At 52.1% G+C, this 21,568-nt stretch overlaps 2 protein-coding genes across 2 annotated transcripts; one reads left to right on the forward strand and one right to left on the reverse strand.

Annotated features, from left to right (window-relative positions):
- Positions 1–239: 239 nt before the first annotated feature.
- On the reverse strand, positions 240–8,831 carry LOC108930710 (solute carrier family 40 member 1-like). The gene is made up of 8 exons (XM_018746099.2): positions 8,382–8,831; positions 8,068–8,135; positions 7,241–7,400; positions 6,194–6,309; positions 5,916–6,042; positions 4,263–4,508; positions 2,899–3,516; positions 240–2,607 (listed from the first exon to the last, which is right to left on the reverse strand). The coding sequence occupies exons 1-8, from the start codon at positions 8,413–8,415 to the stop codon at positions 2,294–2,296; spliced, it is 1,683 nt and encodes a 560-aa protein (XP_018601615.1). The 5' UTR covers positions 8,416–8,831; the 3' UTR covers positions 240–2,293.
- Positions 8,832–10,835: 2,004 nt separating this feature from the next.
- ankar (ankyrin and armadillo repeat containing) lies at positions 10,836–21,498 on the forward strand. Its single transcript, XM_029256924.1, has 22 exons — positions 10,836–11,729; positions 12,864–13,301; positions 13,531–13,694; positions 14,159–14,274; positions 14,364–14,544; positions 14,648–14,893; positions 14,994–15,027; positions 15,111–15,312; positions 15,937–16,145; positions 16,408–16,512; positions 16,638–16,885; positions 17,016–17,184; positions 17,307–17,548; positions 17,919–18,072; positions 18,746–18,907; positions 19,043–19,149; positions 19,289–19,411; positions 19,613–19,771; positions 20,009–20,126; positions 20,430–20,539; positions 20,650–20,962; positions 21,088–21,498. Exons 1-22 carry the CDS (start codon positions 11,117–11,119, stop codon positions 21,219–21,221), a joined length of 4,347 nt encoding a protein of 1,448 aa, XP_029112757.1. The 5' UTR covers positions 10,836–11,116; the 3' UTR covers positions 21,222–21,498.
- Positions 21,499–21,568: the final 70 nt, after the last annotated feature.

Consider the following 21,568-nt stretch of genomic DNA (forward strand, 5'->3'; position numbering starts at 1 on the left):
GCGATACCAAACGGGAGCCCCGGATCCAAAGGCGATCGAAAAACGTCGCTTTTTCATAACGTACAAAGGGGCATCAAACTCACAAGTGAAGCTGGAGGAAAGCAAGGCGTGTGTTTCGCAGGACTCGTTCGTCTCACTAACCTGTCCATCTCCCGCCGAGTCCACCGAGCGCGGTGCAAAACCCGGTACGATTTACACATCGATGCATAAATAACGTAAAGTACTTAACTGAGCAGGAGAACAATTTCATTTATTACGCTTACAACATAGTAAGTGGCCTTCGGGTGTTTTATTCGGGTGGCACCTCGGCACTGTAACCGAGGCGTTTCCTTCGGCCGTGTTCTTAATGCCCATTAACTTCAGAAACAGAGTAATGAGCTCCACATTTTCACTCATATCACTTAACGCTGTCCTGCATAATCAAAGAGATGATTTCACTGTATTGTACAAGACTTCACAAAGACAAGTGTATAAAATGTTCTCAACATATTCAGCTCGGCAGCACAAGACCATCACGTGACGGTACGCGCCGCACGGAGCATTACCGTACTGTACGTGAGGGTAAAAGTCTCATTGCTTACGGCGGTGCACTGCAGCCTTTCTTAGGAACAATATACTGTATGGATAAAATTATTACAACTTTTAATGCTGGATTTGAATTTTTTCAGGAAGTGACACTGGACCAAGTCAAAGCTTCTTCAAGGAACTATAAGGAGCGAAGAAGGAAGCTGCGGATCACATGTCTTTCGGGAGAAACGTCTCCCACCTTGCGGTGCAGCACGGTCCGCGAAGCGGAGAAATATGAGCAAACGTGCAAAATAGTGTTTCCCTTCTTTTCCTCATGAAAACCTGACATTATTCTCAGTAAAATGCCACATTTCCCCCAAACCGATTATGGGTGATGAGCTGCACACTGAGATCCTGCCGTGACAACGTGAAGGAAAGGCCACTTGGGGACATGGGGACATGTGGTCACTGCTGAATGGAGGAGGCATCAGCACACAGGGTGGGAGGAACCAGGAGCAGAAGGGGGGGGGTTAACACAGCGAACACTGGACGACACACACATCCGGTCACGGGTCTTGCAATGTGCCATATGAACCATGCCGGTAGTTGGGTCTAATTTTTTACCGTACCGCATTTATTTTGCGGTACGGTAAAACAAAAAAAAAAAACATCAAGAATTGTTGAGGTGAGACCGCAGCGCCCCGCTCTTATGCAAAATGAAAAACTAAATATAATTTTTAGCGTCCTTAGTGTACATTTTAAAGGCCAGTCTCTAAGGACGCTGAAATACTGAGATGCTCAGGGCGCAGGAGTGTGAAATGTAGTCGCCGTGGGACCAGCGGGGAGTACTCCATTGGTAAGGTACGTACAGTAATTTAAAAAAGGTGCTCAAGATTACAGAGTAAAGGCGTTTCACAGAAGTGATGTCGGAGCTCTCAGCTACTGCAGCCGGTGAGACGGAGCAGCAGGAAGCAGAGCTGAAAATTCAGATTCTCAGGAGTTCAGAGGGAAAATTAATCAGAACCCGAGTATATTCATATAAAGGCGTTTAACCCTTATGAGCAGCCCGTAGCGAGACCTTACCACGGTACTGCATTGGGAACACGGGAAGAGCACTTACTGCTCTGCTTTCAGAAAAAGTGTTGAAGAAAATGAGCAAAAGGACCGTTATTGCTACGATTATTATTGCTCATCTGAGGTTCGAACCAAAGTGCTTTTCAGCATTTCACCAATGTATTCAGATGGGTGACTTACTAGAGTAACTTGGTGTACGTGGTTAAGGGTACTGCAGCAGGAGCAGAGAGTGGGACTAGAACCTGCACCCTCGAGGGTGCAAGTCCAAGAGCGCCGCTCAGCCCGCGAACAGGAACGTGGTCCCTGTGAACTGCACCGCTGCCCCTCCCTCCCCCCGGGGGGTAGAAGACGGCATTTGACATTCTGGACCCCCACAGGAGTTTCGCACCTTCCGTCGCACCTGTAGAACTGCACGTCTCCACCGGCCATGGCAACATACGAGCGACTCCGCGTGCAAATATATCGATTTCCACTTCATTTCAAATATAAACAGATTGAGCCCCTCGAATATTAAAGATGAGGACTCATCTACCTGCTTACTGAGGTCTGAAACATCCCCTCGCAGGGCTGTGAAACCGTGGTCGTTGTGGTCTGTCGTCCACTTCTCCGTTCCCTAAGTGCATGAGGTCAGTGACTTTACAGAATGGAAGCTCATTTGTTTATGGTGCGGGGCATCGGGGGGCAGTGCAGGGGGTGGGGGGTCCCGGACGGGCTACACAGATGCGGGAAGGGAGGGAGTGCGAGTCGTCGGTTTGACCTCCGGAGAGCAGCGGAGGAAGAGCCGCCTCCCAAGGCTCTTATAGGCGAAGCGGAAGTACATGAGGTGGCCCACGGTGACGAAGGAGACGGAGATGATGACGAGGAGGCCGAAGGCCTCAGGGTTGGGCGCCACGATGACCATGATGAAGTGCAGCAGGTCAAGGAGGTAGTTCATGGAGTTCTGGACGCCGTTGATGACTCCTCTTTCGGACTCGATCACGTTCTCCTGGATCAGCTGGGTCACGGTCAAATCGAAGGACCAAAGACCTTCAAGGATCGAACGAAGACAATCGTTGTCCACGTCATTTACACTTTAATGACAATCAGAAATGAACATCTGGCATCATGCTAGTCAGTCATTTGTCCCCTAATTCGTGCTTCTGCTGTTGAGCTGGATGTATTTTAACGGGAACAGGTGAACGTGTCGTTCGCTCGTCAAGAGGGAGCTCACACGTACAAATAGTCGTCGATCCCTCCCCTGTGGACTTGAACTCAACCTAAGAGCTGCGCCCCGCAGGCAAAGTCAACAAGCTGCCCAGTTCCCTCCGAGATACTTGCCCACTCTGGCAGCGATGACCCCGGTGAAGAGGAGGCCGACGGACAAGTAGGAGTCCACCATCCGCACGTCTTCCAAGTCGACCGCCTCCGCGGTGGCGTTGAGCAACCCCAGCGTCGACCGCGCCGTTTCTTCGGTGGGGCCGATCTCCGGCAGGGGGCTGGGGGATCCCAGCAGGCGGCTGACCAGGTCCTGGAAGGGCGAGACGCTCAGGTCGAAGGGACTCCCGGGCGCAAAGACGGACGCCACGCAGAGCAGCAGGCAGGAGAGCTGCGCCGCGCCCGAAACAAAGCCCGTGCGAACGAGACCGCAGTGCCGGCGGATCCAGGTGAAGGCCACCGTGCCGAAGATCCCGCAGATGGCCGAGGCGCCCATGAGCAGGCTGAGGACGGATCCGTTCAGGCCCTGGGTGTAGGCGTAGCCCGTGGTGATGCAGTCGAAGCCCAGCACGGTCATGTAGAGGAAGGCCAGCGACATTCCGGCCAGGAAGATGGGCTGCTGGTAGTAGGAGACCCAGCCCTCGCGGAACGTGCGGAACGGCTCCGACATCCTGTAGCACAAACCCGCCTCGTCCCACGGCTCCGTCTCCACCTCCTGCGGTTTTACCGTGTTTTCACACTCTGCGGGGAGAGCCGACAAGGAGCAGAGGGTGCGACGATGAGCCAGCGAACAACATGCAGCTGTGCCGTCCTCTGGGTGGGAATGTTATCTCGTATTTAGCTGAAACCTTCATCTAAGGGGATTTGCTGTGCTGAGCTACTTACACTTCCCTACCCGTTCACTCACACACACACACACACACACACACACACACACACACACACACACACACACACACACACACACACAGGCAATGGGTAGCTTGGAGTCATCAGAAACATGTTTCTGAACTGTGGGAGGAAACCAGAGCACCGAGAGGAATCCACACAAACAGAAAGACGACATGGAAACGTCACGGCGTCAGCTGGATTCAAACCCACAGCCGAGAAGCTGTGAGGCACCAGGAGACACCCGAGCGACCCGCTGTGCTGCCCTGCTGCTGATTCTAGCCCACTCTGCACTGGGACCGTGACAAACTCCACAACTAGTGAACATAATGATTGGTTCTTTCTGCTAAGGCAGTAGCTGACCTCCAGAGTTCAGCAGGTAGATGTTTCCCAGTGACTTTCTAGGTACTCCCGGCTGGGGGTCCGGCAGAGGGTCGTGACCCTTTGGTCAGAAGACTTGACCTGCTCTTCGTGGCCTTCTGAGGCCTCTTTGTAGAGCTGCCTTACTGCGGTCTGCTCTAGATGTTTCACAGAAGGGCAGAAAACTGCCCGGCTAGATGTCCGTTGGGACGGAGGACGCTGTTCGCCGGCGCACGTACCTCGCTGGGCGTTGAGCGGCCGGAGCTCCAGCTCCTCGTCCTTGCGGCCCGCCTTGGCGGCCAGCGCCGGGGTCTTCTGGTAGACCTTCCAGAGCAGGTAGTACTCGAGACACATGGAGCAGAGGTTCCAGCCGGAGATGAAGCCACAGCCGATGAAGTGCGAGCTGAAGGCCATGATCTGACCCACCAGCATTGGAGCCAGAATGTTGGTCAGCTGGTCGATGATCCTCACTGTGGCGTTCATGTCTGCCGCACACATCACATCATTTCAGCGAGGCAACGGATGGGCTGAGTTAAGATAAGGAGGTTTCCACGGTGCCGTGTGGAAGAGAGTCGACTGGCGACTGTTCACACACACACACACACACACACACTCACACACACACTCACAAACACACTCACAAACACACTCACAAACACACTCACACTCTCCAAGGGCCATTGTTAGACCAATCACTGGGGCTATAATAAGCACTCTGCTTATTCAAATCCACATCTTTCCCTTTAGTGAAAATACGGTCATGGTGTAAATTCTCATCTGCGGTTTAAACGCTTCCGTTTCAACAGCTCCAGTCTCTTCGTCACTCCCACATTCAACATAATAGTTCCCTTCCCGGCAGATTAACGACTTATTCGAACCGTTGGCCCTCGTGAACGTGCCCGACACGTCCAGCGCGATGGTAACCGCGAATGGGCCGTCCCTCCTGATGCCACGGTCCACTGTGGTCAACGTTTGCTTCGGCTTCGGCGCCAAACAAAAAACAGGCGGCAAAACGCAGGGGATTAGTGTACGGGGGAGGGGCGAAAAGTGTCTCGACCCGTTTGCCACGAGCGTGGAGAGGTCCTCGGCGCCGTTTGGTCGCAAAGAGCGTTCAGGGCTCGGTCGACTCACGACAAACATTCCCGCTCCTTCCTTTGCTATTATTGCACTCACTGCCTGCTTAACATCGAGGTTAGTGACCACAACGGTGCCGATGACCCCGCTTGTCCTCTAACCGGCGGGGGACACGTCTCATCCAAAGGTTCTGCACCTGTTTGGTGGAACTGCTGGGCGGGCAATGGCAGTATATATATAAAAAAAAAGTAGTAAAAAGAGGGCATTTATTCATCACAACGTTAGCTTCGTACACCAAGTCTCTTACACTGATTTACCCTTTTACACAGCAGAGTATTTGTTAGTGCTTCAGTGCAGGGTAAGGACCTTCAACGAGGGTACTACAGCAGGAAGGGGACTCGAACCCAGGCTCTTCCCAGGCAGAGAGAATGCTCTAACTGCAGCGTTACAGTCCTCCAGTCGAAGGGTTAATAGGTAGGTGCTCCAGCAGGGGGGGGGGTCACTGGGTTTTATTGGTGTAAAGTCACAGTAAACTCACACATGACCGGCGCTATCATGAGGCAATAACCGGTCCTGCAGCTGAACTTTAAGACTATTGGAACCACTGAGCAGAGACAGCAAGTTATGCGATAGGAAGTGAAGCACAGTAAAAACTGCAGCATATTACCTCCGCTTTATGGTTTTCATGCCCTCAATCAGTTAGAACAGGAAGAAATAAAAGGGTGGAGAGAGAGAGAGAGAGAGAGAGAGAGAGAGAGAGAGAGAGCTCCGTGAGCCGAGCGTGTCGGACGGTGGGACCGGAGACGGTCGCCGCTCACCGGCCAGTTTGCTGCGGTCCTCTCCCGCCACCACGACCACCCAGTCCCTCTGGATGGTGATGGAGGTGGCCGTGCTCGCCAGGTTGGCAACGTTGGCCACGGTGATCACCACGATGTAGCAGGTGGTCTGGAAGCACACACACGCGCACACACACACGCGCCAGGAGTGGTGTTACCATGCCAGCAGCCCCACTGGTACATATGCAGCACAAAGAGCAATTTCTTCTGGCAATACTGTCAGTAAGATGGGAAGTATTTTCAGCAGTGTGCGTTCTTACGAGCAGCCAGCCGCTGTAGAGCTCCTTAAGAGGCTCCTGGAAGTGGAAAACCACCATGAGGAGAACACCGCACAGTATGACCGCGCAGTTCTGGACCACCAGGGAGGTCTGTGCAACTGGTCACAACCATAAATGGAAGATCAGTGGAACAGTAGCGAACGGCATTAACGCGACACACTCACCCCGTTACAGAGCATCCCGAAAATTCTGCTTTCTCACATTTCTAATGCGCTACTATTCATACCGCTTCCCCCCGGTCGCTGCGGATTTTCTAAAATCTGGTGTCGTGCGATAAATTAAGACCACATTTGAAAAACTGCTCCAAGTGGCTGCGTCGAAGAGATGACGAGACGCAGTGCATTGTGGGAAGAGCGTACCCGCTCTCTCGGGTGCGTTCTGACGCTGCAGTCTCGCCTGAGCACTCACATGTTTGCGTTTGCACCCTCTCTTTGGCACCCTTATGCTTCAGTTTTTTTTTTTTTTTTTAACTATTTGTTTAGATATGAATAATTAATGAAATTATTATTTTTTAAATGTATTTTATGAATAATGATGTTATTCCCAGGGGGCGCGGTGGGTTGGACCAGGTCCTGCTCTCCCGTGGGTCTGGGGTTCAAGTCCTGCTTGGGGTGCCTTGCGATGGACTGGCGTCCCGTCCTGGGTGTGTCCCCTTACGCCCCGAGTTGCCGGGTTAGGCTCCGGCTCCCCGCGACCCCGTATGGGACGAGCGGTTCAGACAGCGTGTGCGAGTGATGTTATTCATTTTAATTTGTTGCATTTCAAGGTGTTACATGACCTTTTTCTTACAATCACTTGGGGCGACTTTGGGCTGAACTTGGGAAGGGCTTGGAACCGACTGGAATTTTTTTCCCCGAAAGACATAATGCAGTAAGCAATTTTGCTTTTGCTCTAGTTTTTCCACGTTCCCTCAATTTTCGGGAACAAATTACGATTCGGTCGCGGGGCTAAATGTTCTCATGACCGTGCACACAATACCCGGAGAAAGCTCATTCTGACACGTAAAGACAATCGCTCGTGCTGGTTCACCTTTGAGCCGGGGGTTCCTGTCCACCCAGTCGCCGATGATGGCCCCCAGGAGGAGCACGGAGCCAGCGACCACCAGGCCGTACACGGCGCTCAGCAGCAGGCTGTTCCCATACAGCTCCACCAGGAAGACGGCCACGGCGAAGTGCCACATGCGGTCCCCCTGGCACGCGGGGCGACACGTGAGACCACAAAGAAAGGAGAACGGTCACCGTCCCGCTGTTCAACAGAGACGCTGCGTGTTATTGCGGAACAGGACGCATTGCTGCGAGGACCGCCTCCGGTCATCGTTCGGAGAACGGTCCGGAAACATGAGGCGTCGGTGCTGCCGTCCACATAAGTCCACGTTGCGCGACTCCCGTAGGCACGAGGCGACGGGACGCTGCGTTCGCCAGATACACCTTATTTCAGGCCTCCCGGCGTAGGGCCGGTCGGGCTTTAGTTCGAACATCCACGTTCCCCTCGTGCTTTTCCGAACGAATCAATGACACGTGTGAACCGGGGATTCCGGGCGTTCTATGGAGATCAATAAAATGTGCGCGAGAAGAGCTTGCTGAAAGCTGCCTGTAGCTTTTACTAGGGTACAATGAAAGAGAAATAATGACCCGCTGGATGGAAACACTCATCTCGCTCCCTGTCTCTCTAGGTCCAATTAGAGGTGAAAATGAACATTTTAAAAAGTGCTTTCAACTATAATTAGGCCTTTCTTTACACCTTTCAGCCTTAGTTATTGGGGAGAAACACAGTATTTTTTACTGTGTTTATTCTGAGGCTGGACGCACTGATGCGGTTTGCTGTACCATGGTAACTGTGGTGCGACGGTCACTCACCCATGTGGAGAGCGCGTGCCCCAGGTAGATGAGGAACTTGGCCGAGGTGAAGAAGTCTCGTACAGCCCCTGCGGAGGGTTCGAAGCTCCAGGTGAAACATTCAAGCATATAATAAAATTACTGCCGTGAGAAACTCGGGAATTTACCGCAAACATCACATTTACTCCTTTAGCACTTTCCTCCGCGCCAGTGAGTAACACCTGTGAGCAGTGAGCCGTTTACAGGCCCATGAGGGTAGGAGCCCCGGACGCAGCCAGGGACTCGAACCCGCAACCTGCCGGTGCAAAGAGCGCCACCGGGACACAAACACCCACCGGAGCAGCGTTTCCTCGAACCGCCGCTCTCCATGATTATCAACACTCGGCTTTTGGGGAGCTTTGGTTTTCCTCCTTTCTTATTCCGTTATTTTTCTCTCTCTCTGTCTCGAAAAAAAAGAGAAAGAAAGAAAGAGAGAAAAAAGGAGAGAAAAAGTCGAGGCGCGAGATCCCGCTTCCCGCACTTAGCTATCACTGTAGCTGAAGCCGGAAAGCAAAATTTGAGTCTCTTTCTGGGGAAAAAAGGCGCGAAAGCAACGAAAAAACGAGCAGCGATCGCCGCGTGCACGACTCGAGTGGCGCGCGCCCGCCTCGCGGACCTGCAGCGCGGAGTTGCTCACGCGGCGGCGCGCCGCTCCGCTTTGTAGCCCCGCCGCGGTCACGTGACGGGCGCGAGCCGCAGGTGCGGCGCTCTTTGGCGGCGGGGGGCTCGCGGGCACCCTTTTACTACGTTTTTTTACACTTTCGCCCGTCCGATCAGTTTCCAGCGAGTTGAATTACAACCAGTTTCGCTGTTCCTTCTTCCCTCCCGCGACCGGGCAGACACGCTGATAGCGCCATAAAAGTGCTATAAATTATAAAAAATTATATGCTGCTTGTCATTACATGATTAGATTAGTCAGCTTTCTTCTTGTTTCTTATCTGCTGCCTCGTGTCTGTCCACTGCTCTATGAAAATAAACCGAAATTGAAGTGAATTCGAGCACTTTGTTTGTTTGCTCGAGGAGACGAACAGAAGAAGTAGCTTCGGTTTTCGTTCTTCAACAATAAATTATTTCGCAGCGCTGCCCCGTGTTTTTGTCATCCTGCAGGATTATTATTATTATTATTGAATAACGATTAAAAATATTTATTTTCATTAATAATAATAATAATAAGAAGAAAAAATTCCTTCACGTGACGCTTCTCCCGAAAGACACGCACGCCTTTGTACTGGGACTTGCACTGATTTACTCCTCCACACAGTATGGTAAGTTTTACTGTATTCGCGCGCAGTAGGTGCCTTGATGCAGATACAATTTCAGGAGGTGGGATTCGAACCCGAGGCCCTGGAATACTGGGTGAGAGCGCTAACCATCGCGCCCCCTGCTGGCACAGCAGGTCAGTGGACGGTCGGTGGACCGCTCGGGCGCTCCGGCAGCCGCTCTTTGTTCGATCCGCTTCTCTCGTCTCTGCAGATCAGAGACTTTGCCGAAAATACGCAGATCGGGCGTCACACGGGTCACAGCGCTGCTCGCGCCCAGAACCCTGTTCGCGCGTCGCCTTGGCCGCCCGTGTTTGTGCCACAGCAGCGTCGTCGTGGGGGGTGGGGGGCAGGACAGCAAGGGTTAAACAAACAGTTGAAGCTGCGACTCTCAAGTCAAAGTCCTCCGATGTTGCAACAGCGTGAGCTGCAGCTGGGAGATGAACCCAAAGCCAGGTCTCGAACCCACGCGATGTGTGTGCGTTCGGTTATTTCTGGCCCTCTTTATTACGGTGCTCCGGCCACAACGGGACGTCCCGCAGAGGAAGAGCCCCTGAAGGGCATAGAAGGAAGATGAAGACGTGTCCTGTTTACTACGAGTCTCCCTGGTATTTATTGGTGTAACATTTGTGTCCCACGGTGACCTCAGGGAGGCCGATAAACCGACTACCACCTCTCAGCAGCATGTGTGTAACAGTGGAATTCAGTTCCCAGGAATTAGATTTCATTTACCCTCAACTGACATGTTTCTCCAAAGCAACATACAGCATTCAGATATTTACAATTATTTATTCATGTATACAGCTGGGTAATTTTTTTTACGGGTACAATTTAGGGTAAATACCTTCCTCAAGAGATACTACAGCCAGAGGTGGGAATTGAACCTGCAACCTTTGGGTCCAAAAGCAATAATATTACCCGTGATATTGAGAGGGATGCATTTCTGGACACGTCACGGGACACTTTGTCCCACAACCGGGAGTCCAGTTTTTGTCACCGATACCTTATCAATAGATTGATTTGTGCAACACCTGCGCTGGACACCACAACGGTCTCGTCTTGTGGCCTAAATGTTTACCTGTTTACACTCCACTTCTGCTAAAGTCACCTGTTTTACTGTGCTTCACAAATTTGGAGCGATTTTGGCATTTTACCTGTTTGTCTGAGAACAATGGATCAGCTGGTAGTGTAGTTATTTACTGCCTTTCAGCCCAAAGGTTGCAGGTTCAAATCCCACTTCCAGCTATAAGTACCTTGAACAAAATATTTACCTTCAGTAGCTTCAATGAAAATTAGAGAGGTGTATAAAAGGGTAAATAGTTGTAAGTCACTTTTGGGGAAAAGTGTTAAAACGTGGTGTGCCCCCCCCCACCCGACGTAACATAAAGATACATATTTAACAGACATTAACACCCAGAAACGTTTCTGCAAGCTGCATTTCATAAGCACAGTAAATATTAGCTGGGCCAAGCAGCGCGCGTGCGTGCGTGTGTGTGTGTGTGTGTGTGTGTGTGAACGGAGGCACACATAGCGGGGGTTGGGAGGAGCGCCCCCGTGCGGCGGGGCCCGCTATGGACGCATAGCAACGCTGCGAGTCTCTGGTTGCCAAGCGCTGCGGTGAAAACACACCGAGGGTTAGTTTGGAGATCAGTTACGGCGCTTCCCGGGAACATCTCAGAAACCTTCGCGGAGATTTAAACGGAGCTCCGGACGCGGCTGTTTTGAGGAAACGACATCAAGCGAGCGCCAGCCGAGGAACCGCCTGGGCCCACATGGCACACCTGGCTACGGGCAGAGCGGCAGGGAGCCTGCAGACGAGCGAGGACCCCAAGGTCGAGCAGGAGCGCGCGTCTGCGCTGGCAGCGCGGAGGCACGTCGGCTCCTTCTTCAACAAGTACAACGCGGACCAAGTCCGGGAGCTCCTGAGCCTCACCGGCTGCAGCTGGCTGCTGCCCGCCGACGATCTCAGGCTGCCCGCGGACCCACCTCCCGGCCTCGTAAAGGAGATGAGGGACTTCCCCCGGTCGACCGTGGTCATTCTCACGCCCGCCGACCCACGGGCGCCCCTGGACTTCAAGGTGATCCACCAGATTGTCAGGGAGCTCACGGTCGGCATCTACTGCTTCAACCAGGTGCCCTTCATCAGCCTGGAGGCCAACTACGACCAGAGCACCTCCTGCCGGCTGACCCCAGCCTACGTTCACACCAAGGTGGGCCAGATCTTCACAGAGCTGGACTACAGCATCAAGGCCCTGTGGCACGGAGCCGCCTTCCCCAAGGAGAAGCGCGTTCGCTTCTCGGAGCTCTGGAGGTCCATCGTGGGGGCGGACGCCAGTGGGGCGTCCCACACCCACAAGGACGCGCTCAAGGAGTTTCTTGCGGCCGGTGAGAGAACTGCGCAGCCCTTGCAGCCGCAAGGCACATCCATCGATCGATCGATTAATCAATCGGTCACTCCATCCGATGACCTTCGGACATTTTACGCAAAGGGCAGCTGACCTGCGCAGGACGTGACGTTTATTAGGACACCATCTTTTTTCATTTATCTGAATTTGAATATATTTATTATGTCAGCATATTTCTTGTGTTTATATTTATTAGGAAATCACGTTTATTCATTTATCTGACATTTTTCCCCAAAGCATTACCCATCTATACAGCTGAGTAATTTCACGAGGCGAATTCAGGGTAAGTACCGTGCTCAAGAGTACTGTAGCTGGGATTCGACACAACGCTACACTGTACACCACACCTCGGCTCCCCAGATGCTGGAAGGAGCGCACAGTCCGGTTCACCACAGTATTACTGTCACATCTAGTGGCCAGACTTTAAAAAATTAAGGAAATAAAAACAATTGACGGAGTGGAACACAAATCGTTAAAGAAGAAACCGCTACATTCATTCATTTAGCAGAGACTTTTCTTCAAAGCGACACTGAGAACAACAGAAAAAGTAGGTTCCGTGCTCAAGGCTACTGCTCCAGGAGGGGGATTCGAACCCAGGGCCTCTGGCTACAAGGCAGCACTTTGTTAGGTTGTAAGTATGGTAAAACTTGGGCCATTTTCCTCTACAGCGGAGGGACGGCGGGAGCAACGAAACAAAGTGTTCAAAAAGTAACCTGTTCAACATTTCTATTGATCTGCGTACAGCGCTGAACGCAACACTCATTTACTATAGTATTTCATTTAGTGCCCAGGTGTAAAGAAGTGTCCTTTACGGGTACGGAGCGCTGCTCCTTCTCATACAAAAGATCACATCGGTTAAATCACACTTAGGACACGTTCATATGTCCATCGGTGGCGTGACCCCTCCCACCCCCCATCAGTCCGGTGAATGATCAGCACTTTTGAAATTTACCTCGGTGTTTCTCTGAAGTGCTTTTCTCCATCAATACCACATCATTCGACAGCCTGTTGCCGGTTTAAGCCCCTTCGTCCGGGAGCACTTAATGCTGACGTTTGCGGCCGGTGTAAAAGCAGGAGCCGGTTTTACCGTGCCGCTGTCTCTCGCTCTTCGAAGGGCTAACGGACGTTTCCGAGGACCCGTCCTACAAAGGCATCTATAGAGAGAGCGTGGGCTGCGACCCCACCTACGACCCCAGCAGCCCGGAGGAGGAGCAGCTCTTCCGCCGCCACGTGGACGGCGTCGTGCTGAAGCTGACGGCACACCTGTCCGCGGTGCGCCGGTCTGCCAACCTCTTCCTGTTCGAGGGCCTCCACGGCCTGAGCGCGGCGGTGCGGATCCCCGAGGACGGGCTGGAGCCGGGCGCCCGCCGGAGGCTGCGGCAGCGACTGGCTCCGCAGGAGGCGCTGCTGAGGAGGTGTCTGGAGCGCAAAGCGGAGACCCGCGAGGGCCTGGCGTACCTGCGCCTCGTCGCCTTCCTGGTGCCCCTCCTGGTGGCGCTCAAGAGGACGAAGAAGATCCCGGATGTGACGCGCTTGCTTCCCGCTTATTCAGGTAGATGGCAACAGTGCGGGAGCGAGTGTCTGTCTGCGTGTGTCTGCGTGTGTCTGCGTGGGTGTGGGATGCCTTCCTTCCTAGATTGCGATTGACTTGTTTTATCAAGGTACTTTCGTGAAAGGGGTCGAGGAAAATCGCCTTCTCCGCGTCGCACGAGCCCGTTTTCCACAAGGACAAAAGACTTTCTGACGCCCTAAGCGATGACGCGCTTGCTCTCGTCACGCAGACGACAAGCTCAAGACGGAGGAGGAGCTTCCGCCGCTGCTCCTCGCGCCCGGGTTTGCTTGTAAGCACTTCCCGTACCGAGCGGACCGACACTTCCATCTGCACGGCGGAATCGAAGTGGATGTCGGCTCCCCTCCTTTACAGGAACTCGATGAAGAAATGAAGGTGCGAAAGGCCCGGAGCGCTTTGTAGTTCATCGCTGAACGTAAAAAAATACTCAGTGACGTTACGTATTTCGAGCACATCTGTTCATGTTAACATCCCTTGACTACGGGCTGCGGGATGACATGATGACTTTTACGAGCGCTACGTTTATCAAGTAAGATGCCCGCAGGTGGCGCAGTGGTTAGAGCTGCTGCCTTGTGCTCGAAAGAGCCAGGTTTGAAACCCAAGCCCTGCTGTATTGGCCTCGATCGAGGTTCATACCCTCAACTGACACAGTGCAAATTACTCTGCTGTATAAATGAAGATAATTTTAAGTAACGTAAAGCTGTAAGTTGCTCCGGAAAAGAGATGGATAAATAAATGTGTTCTAAGGACAACTGGCTGAGAGGCAGTAAGTTACTAGGATTTAATAAATTCAAATGGAATCTCTCTCATCGCTCACATGGGGTTGGATCTGCTCACAGGAAGCCAGTGCTGAACTGCAGAGCTTCGCCACAGACCATCTAAGTGACCTTCTGCGGCAGGACAGCCCGTACAGAGAGCACCTCCCTGTTCCGGTTCGACACTTCCAGGGCAAAAGGCACGTTTGCACGCACCGGTACGGTACGGTACGGTCAGGGGGTCGCGTGGCACCTCGTCCTCATGCCCCGTCGTGCGCTTCCGTTGCAGTTACCACGTGATGGCCGTGGAGCTCACCGCCCTGTACCCGCAGCCCAACGGAACCCAGTGGTGGGAGGCCATGAGCGGTGCCGTCAGGAGCCTCCGGGCCAAGAGGCTCCCGCTGACGGACGTCCAGCTGTACGAGCAGTTCAAGAAGACATTTGGATACAACGCAGCCCTAAAATGCAAAGTATGAAGCTCCCATGAGCATTACTCTTCGTTTATGTCCTTCACTTCACCTTGACCGCAGAAGAGATATTCGTACTTTCCTTTTCGCTGCAACGCGGTGTCAGAGCGTGGCGTTTGGGCTGAAGGCAGCAGTGGAGCGGGGCCTCGCTGCCGCCTTCCACTCCCTGTGCCGCAAAAACTCGCCGTCCCTCCTGGGCGCCCCGGATGAGCAGGGCTACTCCCTGGCGCACCACGCCGCCATCCACAACCGGGCACACGTCCTCTGCCAGCTGGCCGCCATGGGACTGAGCCTGAACCAGGCGCACAGCGAGAGACCGACCCGTCCAGGCGAGTCGTCCTCCGCACATACGGCACACACGGCACACAAACTGCGGGCCTGATGTCCGCCGGCCTGGAATTAATGTTCACCTGCTCTTCTTAATGGCTTCTGTAAATGACATTTCAGCCAAGACCACTGCTAGCGGACGCATCAAAGACTCTGCAGGTGAGTCAAGAAAGGGACAAATGGGCAAAATTGTGTTTTTTCTTACTACGGTGAGAGCTGTTCGTTGGCCTTGGTGCTTCCAGGATTCACACCCCTGCACCTCGCAGCCCAGTGCGGCTCCCTGGAGGCCCTCAGCTGCCTGCTGGCGCTCCGCGCGGACTGCAAGCAGGCGGGCCGAAGGGGCTGGATGGCCGTGCACTTCGCCGCCTACTACGGTCAGGTCCCCTGCCTCAGGGCGCTGTGCAGGAAGGACCCGGCGCTCGCGGTCATACCGACCACAGCACAGTAAGCGTACAGCAATTCTTCCTTCTGCTCCTTCCTGCAGCGTTATGGCACCGTTCTGGACCATCCGAGTCGCCTGGAAATGTGGCTACAGTTTTACACTTACGACATGATTACGGTGGCTGCAATGATATCCACCAGATCAGCTCCTGATGACTGTGACTTATCTTCACCAATACCAGTTTTACATCGACCAAATGAACTGGTCTTCACAGGGGGTCTGATTCACTCCCTGCGCTGGACCGGTGTAATACACATAAAGCTCAGCAAGGAGGAAAGCTTAGGAGTCTTTTTGTCCCTTTAGTTGGCCTGGGAATTCTTTTGTTTTCCTCTCCTCAGCTGTCAGCTGGCGACTTGTGTACTGCTTGGAAACCACTTCCTTTCTCTTATGGATTCGTTTCATCACTTCTGTGTCATTAGTGCTCAACTGTGGAAAGATGGCTGTAAAAATGAGTAGAATTAAACTGATTTACTACACAAACCTTCATGCAATGTACTCTATAGCGCAGTGTCCAGGTACTTAGTGTGAAGCCATCATGGATAAATAGTGGCTATGGGGAGGTTAAAAAAAAAAAAAAAAAAAAAAAAGCGCTTACTGCCAATAAATGTCCATGGTCTACATCGCAGGTACCAAACATATCCCTTGCTTCTGGCCGCGTCCTCGGGCTCAGTGGACGCTCTGGATTATCTACTGTCCATTGGCACAGACTGGAGGCAGAGAGACAGCGAGGGGAACAACATAGTCCACCTGGCAGCGCTCTACTTCCACACCCACGTCCTGAGGCATTTCCTACAACTGAACCTCGATGAACTTCCAGTGTGGAGACTTCTGATTGGTACGTGGCACGGTGCTGCAGTCTTTGACCACCGCAGCATTTTCATGTTAAGCGCTTTGAATTCTAGATGGTGAGCTGAGGATCCATGTGGTCTTTGGTTTGCTTCCCGCAAAGGTGTTTATCAGAGATTAACCAAAGTTTCCATGCCTGATGTTCCCTTTCTTCTAATGTGGCAACATGAAGCGGATGGTATACAATTATTTTCTCTAACCAAAAAAACAAGAGAGACTCTTTGATGAAGGTGATTCTTGAATGCCAGCAGAAATGCTGAGGAGCAAAGACCAACAGAGAGTGGAGATGAGCATCAGGTGCCTCGAAGTCCTCAGTCTGACTGTTGATTCCTTCTGGAAAGATCTCATGGATGCAGGTATTTCATGGTTCACATGTGGTATAAACACTCTTCAGTCAGCTCAGTGTGTTGAGCTTCATCTCTGGTTCCTTTTGGGGAACCAAAGTGTGGGATGCTGTCATGGTGTTCTCCATCTGTTGTAGATGGGATCCCAGCTCTGCTGGAGCTCCTGGGCAGCGCACAACCAGAACTGCAGTGCATGGTACTGGCAGTGTTGTGCCACATGTCGGAGAGGACTGTGGTGCGTGAGGCACTGATGCAAAATGGAGCAGCAGCTCTACTGGTGGACCTTCTGGGCAGTGATCTGCCGGAGCTCCAGTCTCGTTGTGCAGTCGTCCTGGGAGACTTGGCAGCACACAGCGAGCACGGTCAGGTCCTCATCGCCCAACTGGTGAGCCGAAGCACAGCACCGGGAACCAGTTTGTGGTCCAAATGATTAAAGATGTCCTTCTGACCAACTCTTTGGGTTTTCTCAGCCAAGCCTCCCAGTAACAGCAAATCACACATCATGTCACTGACAGGGTGGGGTGGCCCCCTTGATCCTGCTCCTGGGCTCCGATGTGCACGATGTACTGGTGAATGTGGTTTGCTGCATTCGGGTCCTGTGTCTGGGCAGGGTGGACAATCAAACCACGGTAGCTGAAGAAAAAGGCATCCTGCCACTCGTGAAGCTCCTGACCATGCCCTCAGGTTTGCCTTCTCCGGAGGACAGTAACAGCGGTGTCTCCGCTTATGGGGGGTAGGGTTGCATAACCCATATTCCTCAATCTTAACCTCCACCTCTACCTCCTACGACTGTTTACGTGCTGCAGAGGTGCTTCAGGAGGAGTCCTGCGCTGCGCTAGCAGTGCTGGCTCGTGGCCACGCTGGGAACCAGGATGCGATCTGCGCAGCAGGTGCAACCGGGGTCCTAGTGGAGATCCTACGGAGCAGGAAGATGACAGCGCAGGTGAAGGCTGCCAGTGCCCTGGAGGCTCTTGTTGAAGACAACGCCACCAATCAGGACCGCTTTCGAAAGCTGTCTGCCGCCGACCAACTGCTTCGGCTCCTAAAGGTATCGAAAACGCGTAGAACTTGATGGCTCAAAACTTAGCTGAAGTTGGCCAGACTTCCAAGAATCATTAAAAATCATTGAAACACCTTCAAGTCAACCAACTGCAGGCATTTGTTTCTCTTGAATAATATCCCACAATGCACTGGTAAGAACAAAAAAAATCCTTGTTATTCTAGAATATCCTCATCTTTGAGGTATCCAAGATTTGAGATTTTTTTAAAATTCTTTATTTGGCCAGTGAAATGGAATCCAGCTTGAAAGGAATGATGTGCTACAACATAACAGCAAGGCAGCATGTGTGTCTGGCTGGAAAAAGGTAGGGGTGTATCGGAGCAACACCGCATTCCTTTCGGTGGTGCTGCTTCGGCAGGTGTTCCAGCTCGAAGTGAGGGAACAGGGGGCTGCGTCCCTTTGGGCATTGGCCGGACAGACTCCAAAGCAGCAGAAGCTGATGGCAGAGCTGATGGGCTACCACTTCATCCTTGACCTCCTCCTCGCCCAGTCAGACAGGATGCAATATGTCGGTAAGAATTCGGTACGAGAGCGACGTGGCCTCCGTTCCTAACCCGTTAGCATTCCAAACACGTCCGAGACGGACCTAAGCATTTGCAGAGATGCATCCCGCGTTTGGCAAAGCGCGGACACCCAGGACCTCCCCAAGGGCCAACAAGCACCTTCCAAGGTTACAAAATCTTTGCTGTCCAGCCGGAGCTTGACAGCCACTGCTGAGCTGAGCTGGGACTTGATTTACTACCGTACGGAAAAGCCACCTGCCACTGTGATTACAGTGCACTTGGGATGGGTGGGGTGGGTGAGGGGCCAGAGACCCAGCAGCCAGTGTTTCCTGCCCAGTGACTGCGCCAGTCTGCTCGATTCATTAGAGGAAGGCATGCAGTCTGGAATGAGGGCCCCCTTTGGGATTCCACACACATACCTTCCCCCGTCTTGCAAGAGATACGACCTGGCACCTGTCAGCTTTGTTTTCCCTCCTGCGGCAGGGCTGGGATTTTAGTCAGGCCCGCCACGTGCTGCTATTGGCGCTCCCTGTAGCCTGGCATCTCCGATGTGTGTGTGGAACATGTTGGTCAGGTGGAGTACTCTGTCTAGTCAGTGTGTAAATCGGTGTCACTCGAAAGTTTTTTGGAACTTTGTGCTGTAAGGTAGTGCGGTAAACAGCGTTACTCCGTTACCCTGGAGGTTGCCAAGCAGCGATGGCCTTGAGTCGGGAGAACAGGAGCCACCAAGATGGCCTTTGCCAAGAGGAGGTGGTGCCTCCGCTGGTACGTCTGCTCCGCGGGTCCCGTACTACCGAGAAGACCCTCCTGAGTGTCATCGGTGCCCTTGGCACCCTGTGTACTGGTGCGTGTCTTCTAGTCATGGACATTTAATGTTTCCCGAGAGACAAGGCCTCCATAAGCACAACTGACATCCATAATAACTAGACTCATACACAGCCTTCCTGTTCAATGACTCCGTTGCCACCGCTGTCCTCAGGTGTTGGCCACACCAGCAACCGAAAGAGTCAGACGATGGTTGCAGAGGAGAACGCTATCCCTATTCTGGTGCACCTGTTCAAGCACCATGAGTCTCTGCAGGTTAAGGTAACCCCACAACAACCCTGGCCAACTTGTGTGTATGTGCCAAAGTTCCTCATGTTGGACATGCGTTCATGGGCAGCGGCAGGGTGGAGGAAGCGATGCTGGTGACACTGCTGAGCTGTTTCAACTGCTTCCCAAGCAGGTCCAGGTCGCTCAAACGCTGGCCTGCATTACACTGGGAAACCCAAAGCTTCAGGCAATGCTCTGGAATCAAGGAGATTTCACCTACACAGCTCTCCTGGAGCTCCAGCGAACAGAAGACCAGGTACAGAGGACAACTCCAATACCTTAGTCGGTGCAGTTAACGTACCAAGTTCCCTAGAGCAATGAGTGAACTCTACAGCACTGGGATGACCAACAAAATGATGATGCAAAACTCCAAAATGTCAGATGCCTCCACCTCAATCTGTTAAAGCAGCTTTTTCTCTATTTCTTCTTCCTGTTGTTTGATGCACCTTTCTTGTAGGACATGTGCTTGGAAGCAGGACACGCTCTTTCTGTGTTTGCGTACAACAACACAGCTCAGCAGCTGATGATGTTGCAAGCCGGAGGTCTATCCATGGAAGTGTACGAGCCATTCCTGCAGTCATCACGGGAGGTTGAGAGAGCAAAAGCTGCATTTCAGGTACAAGCCAATGTCACCTCAACACGCTTCTCAGCAGAAAAAATGTATACTAGCTTTGAGTAAATGTGACTTAATAATCAAAGTATTCAACTTCCTTACGAACTGATACGGTATCTGTCTGCCTATCCACCATATACCTACCTTCCCTACAAGGCACAGAACAAACAGCACAAACGTTGACCGTGCGCTAATATGTTTGAAAGCGGTGACACTCAGCAGATGCTCGCTGTCTTTCAGACGGTGATCCTTGCTAAAGTGATCACAGGCACAGACCACGTGACTTTATCAGCGAGAGGAGTGACCGTCCTTGTGGAGCTGCTCTGTTCCAGAAGCCCTGGAACCGTGACCCTCACAGGTAAAGATCAAGCAACCCAAACACAACCCGCTGAAAGCAAAAGTGTTACATCATATCGGTGCACCATCTTAATATCAGAATCCCCCTCTGCACCTACCCTGAACTGATACAGTAAAAATTACCCTACTGGATAAATGTGTGAATCACTGAAAGCAACTTGATACTTCAAGCGAATTCGGAGGACGCATCAACTACATGAATAAATAAATAACACTGAGGATGAAAAGGACAATTAAATGAATACACAAATTAAGCGTTATGGTCGCCTCTTACGCTGCTCAGGCACAACTCTTCCTTCTGTAGCTCAGCTTCTCACCAGTCTGGCTCACACACGGCCTGGAATACCTGACGCCATCGTCACCATGGGGGCGGTCGAGCAGCTGTGTTCTCACCTGTACTCAGACGTCGAGGAGGTGATGATGCTCTCATGCGGTTCACTGGCTCCGAATACCTTCCAGCAGAAGGAGTAAAACATCGAAAAGGAATCACCAACCATCCAGACGGTTTCTCGTTTACCTCACAGACACGAACAGCTTGTGCCTGCGTTCTCGGCTACCTGTCCTTCAATCGCCACGCACAGCGCCTCCTGCTGGTGGAATGCCGGAACGCTCCGGTAACCTACGACCTCTTAGTGGAACACCTCAGTGAAGATAGCAGGATATCAAAAGTCTTCATGGCTGAGTTCAAGAGACAGAAATCTGTTGGGCTTCCCTCACAAAGGTACTCAGCGTACAGGCTTTGGGAGAGGTGCCGAGTTTCTACCGCGATATTTCACACTTTTTTTTATTATTACAGCTTAGAAATCAATGGGGGCGCAGCTGTACTTCAGCACAAAGGTACTGACCTGATGCATATAAAACAAACAATGTAATATAATTAAGAATATACTCATAAACAGCAGCGTGTCCCTTGGAACAAATCTAAAATGCAAGGTTAGCATCTTTTTTTTGCTGTTCCACAGCAGGCGGGCCAAGCACAACAAAGTCTGCTCAGCCTGTAAAGCGTCTTGGGACCCGAGGCCTGCGGTCCAAGTCGGCCCCCGTGAGGCTGGGAGGGCAAGTCCCATCGAGGGCCCCCCCACACTTGGGCTGCTGACACTGGACACCCGGCAAGGATGAAGCAATCTGGAGATGATGCCTGCAGAGACCAGACTCAGGAACTAAACCGAACCCAACTAGGCTCCTGAATGTTAAAAATGTATTCCAATCATCTGACATTCTGTCTTTATGAATAATAAGTTTTGATAAACAAACATTTTATATAGGGGGCAGCTGGAAGCAGTGGTTAGAGCTGCTGCCTTTGGACCCAAAGGTTGCAGAGTCAAACCCCACCTCCAGCTGCAGTACCCCTGAGCAAGGTCCATAAGTATAACTAGGAAGTAAGTATTAGTAGTTTAACATTGTAAGCTGCTTTGAAAAAAATGAATACATATAAATTAAATT

This window comes from Scleropages formosus, chromosome 12 (assembly GCF_900964775.1).
Source record: "Scleropages formosus chromosome 12, fSclFor1.1, whole genome shotgun sequence".
Classification (NCBI taxonomy): Eukaryota; Metazoa; Chordata; class Actinopteri; order Osteoglossiformes; family Osteoglossidae; genus Scleropages; species Scleropages formosus.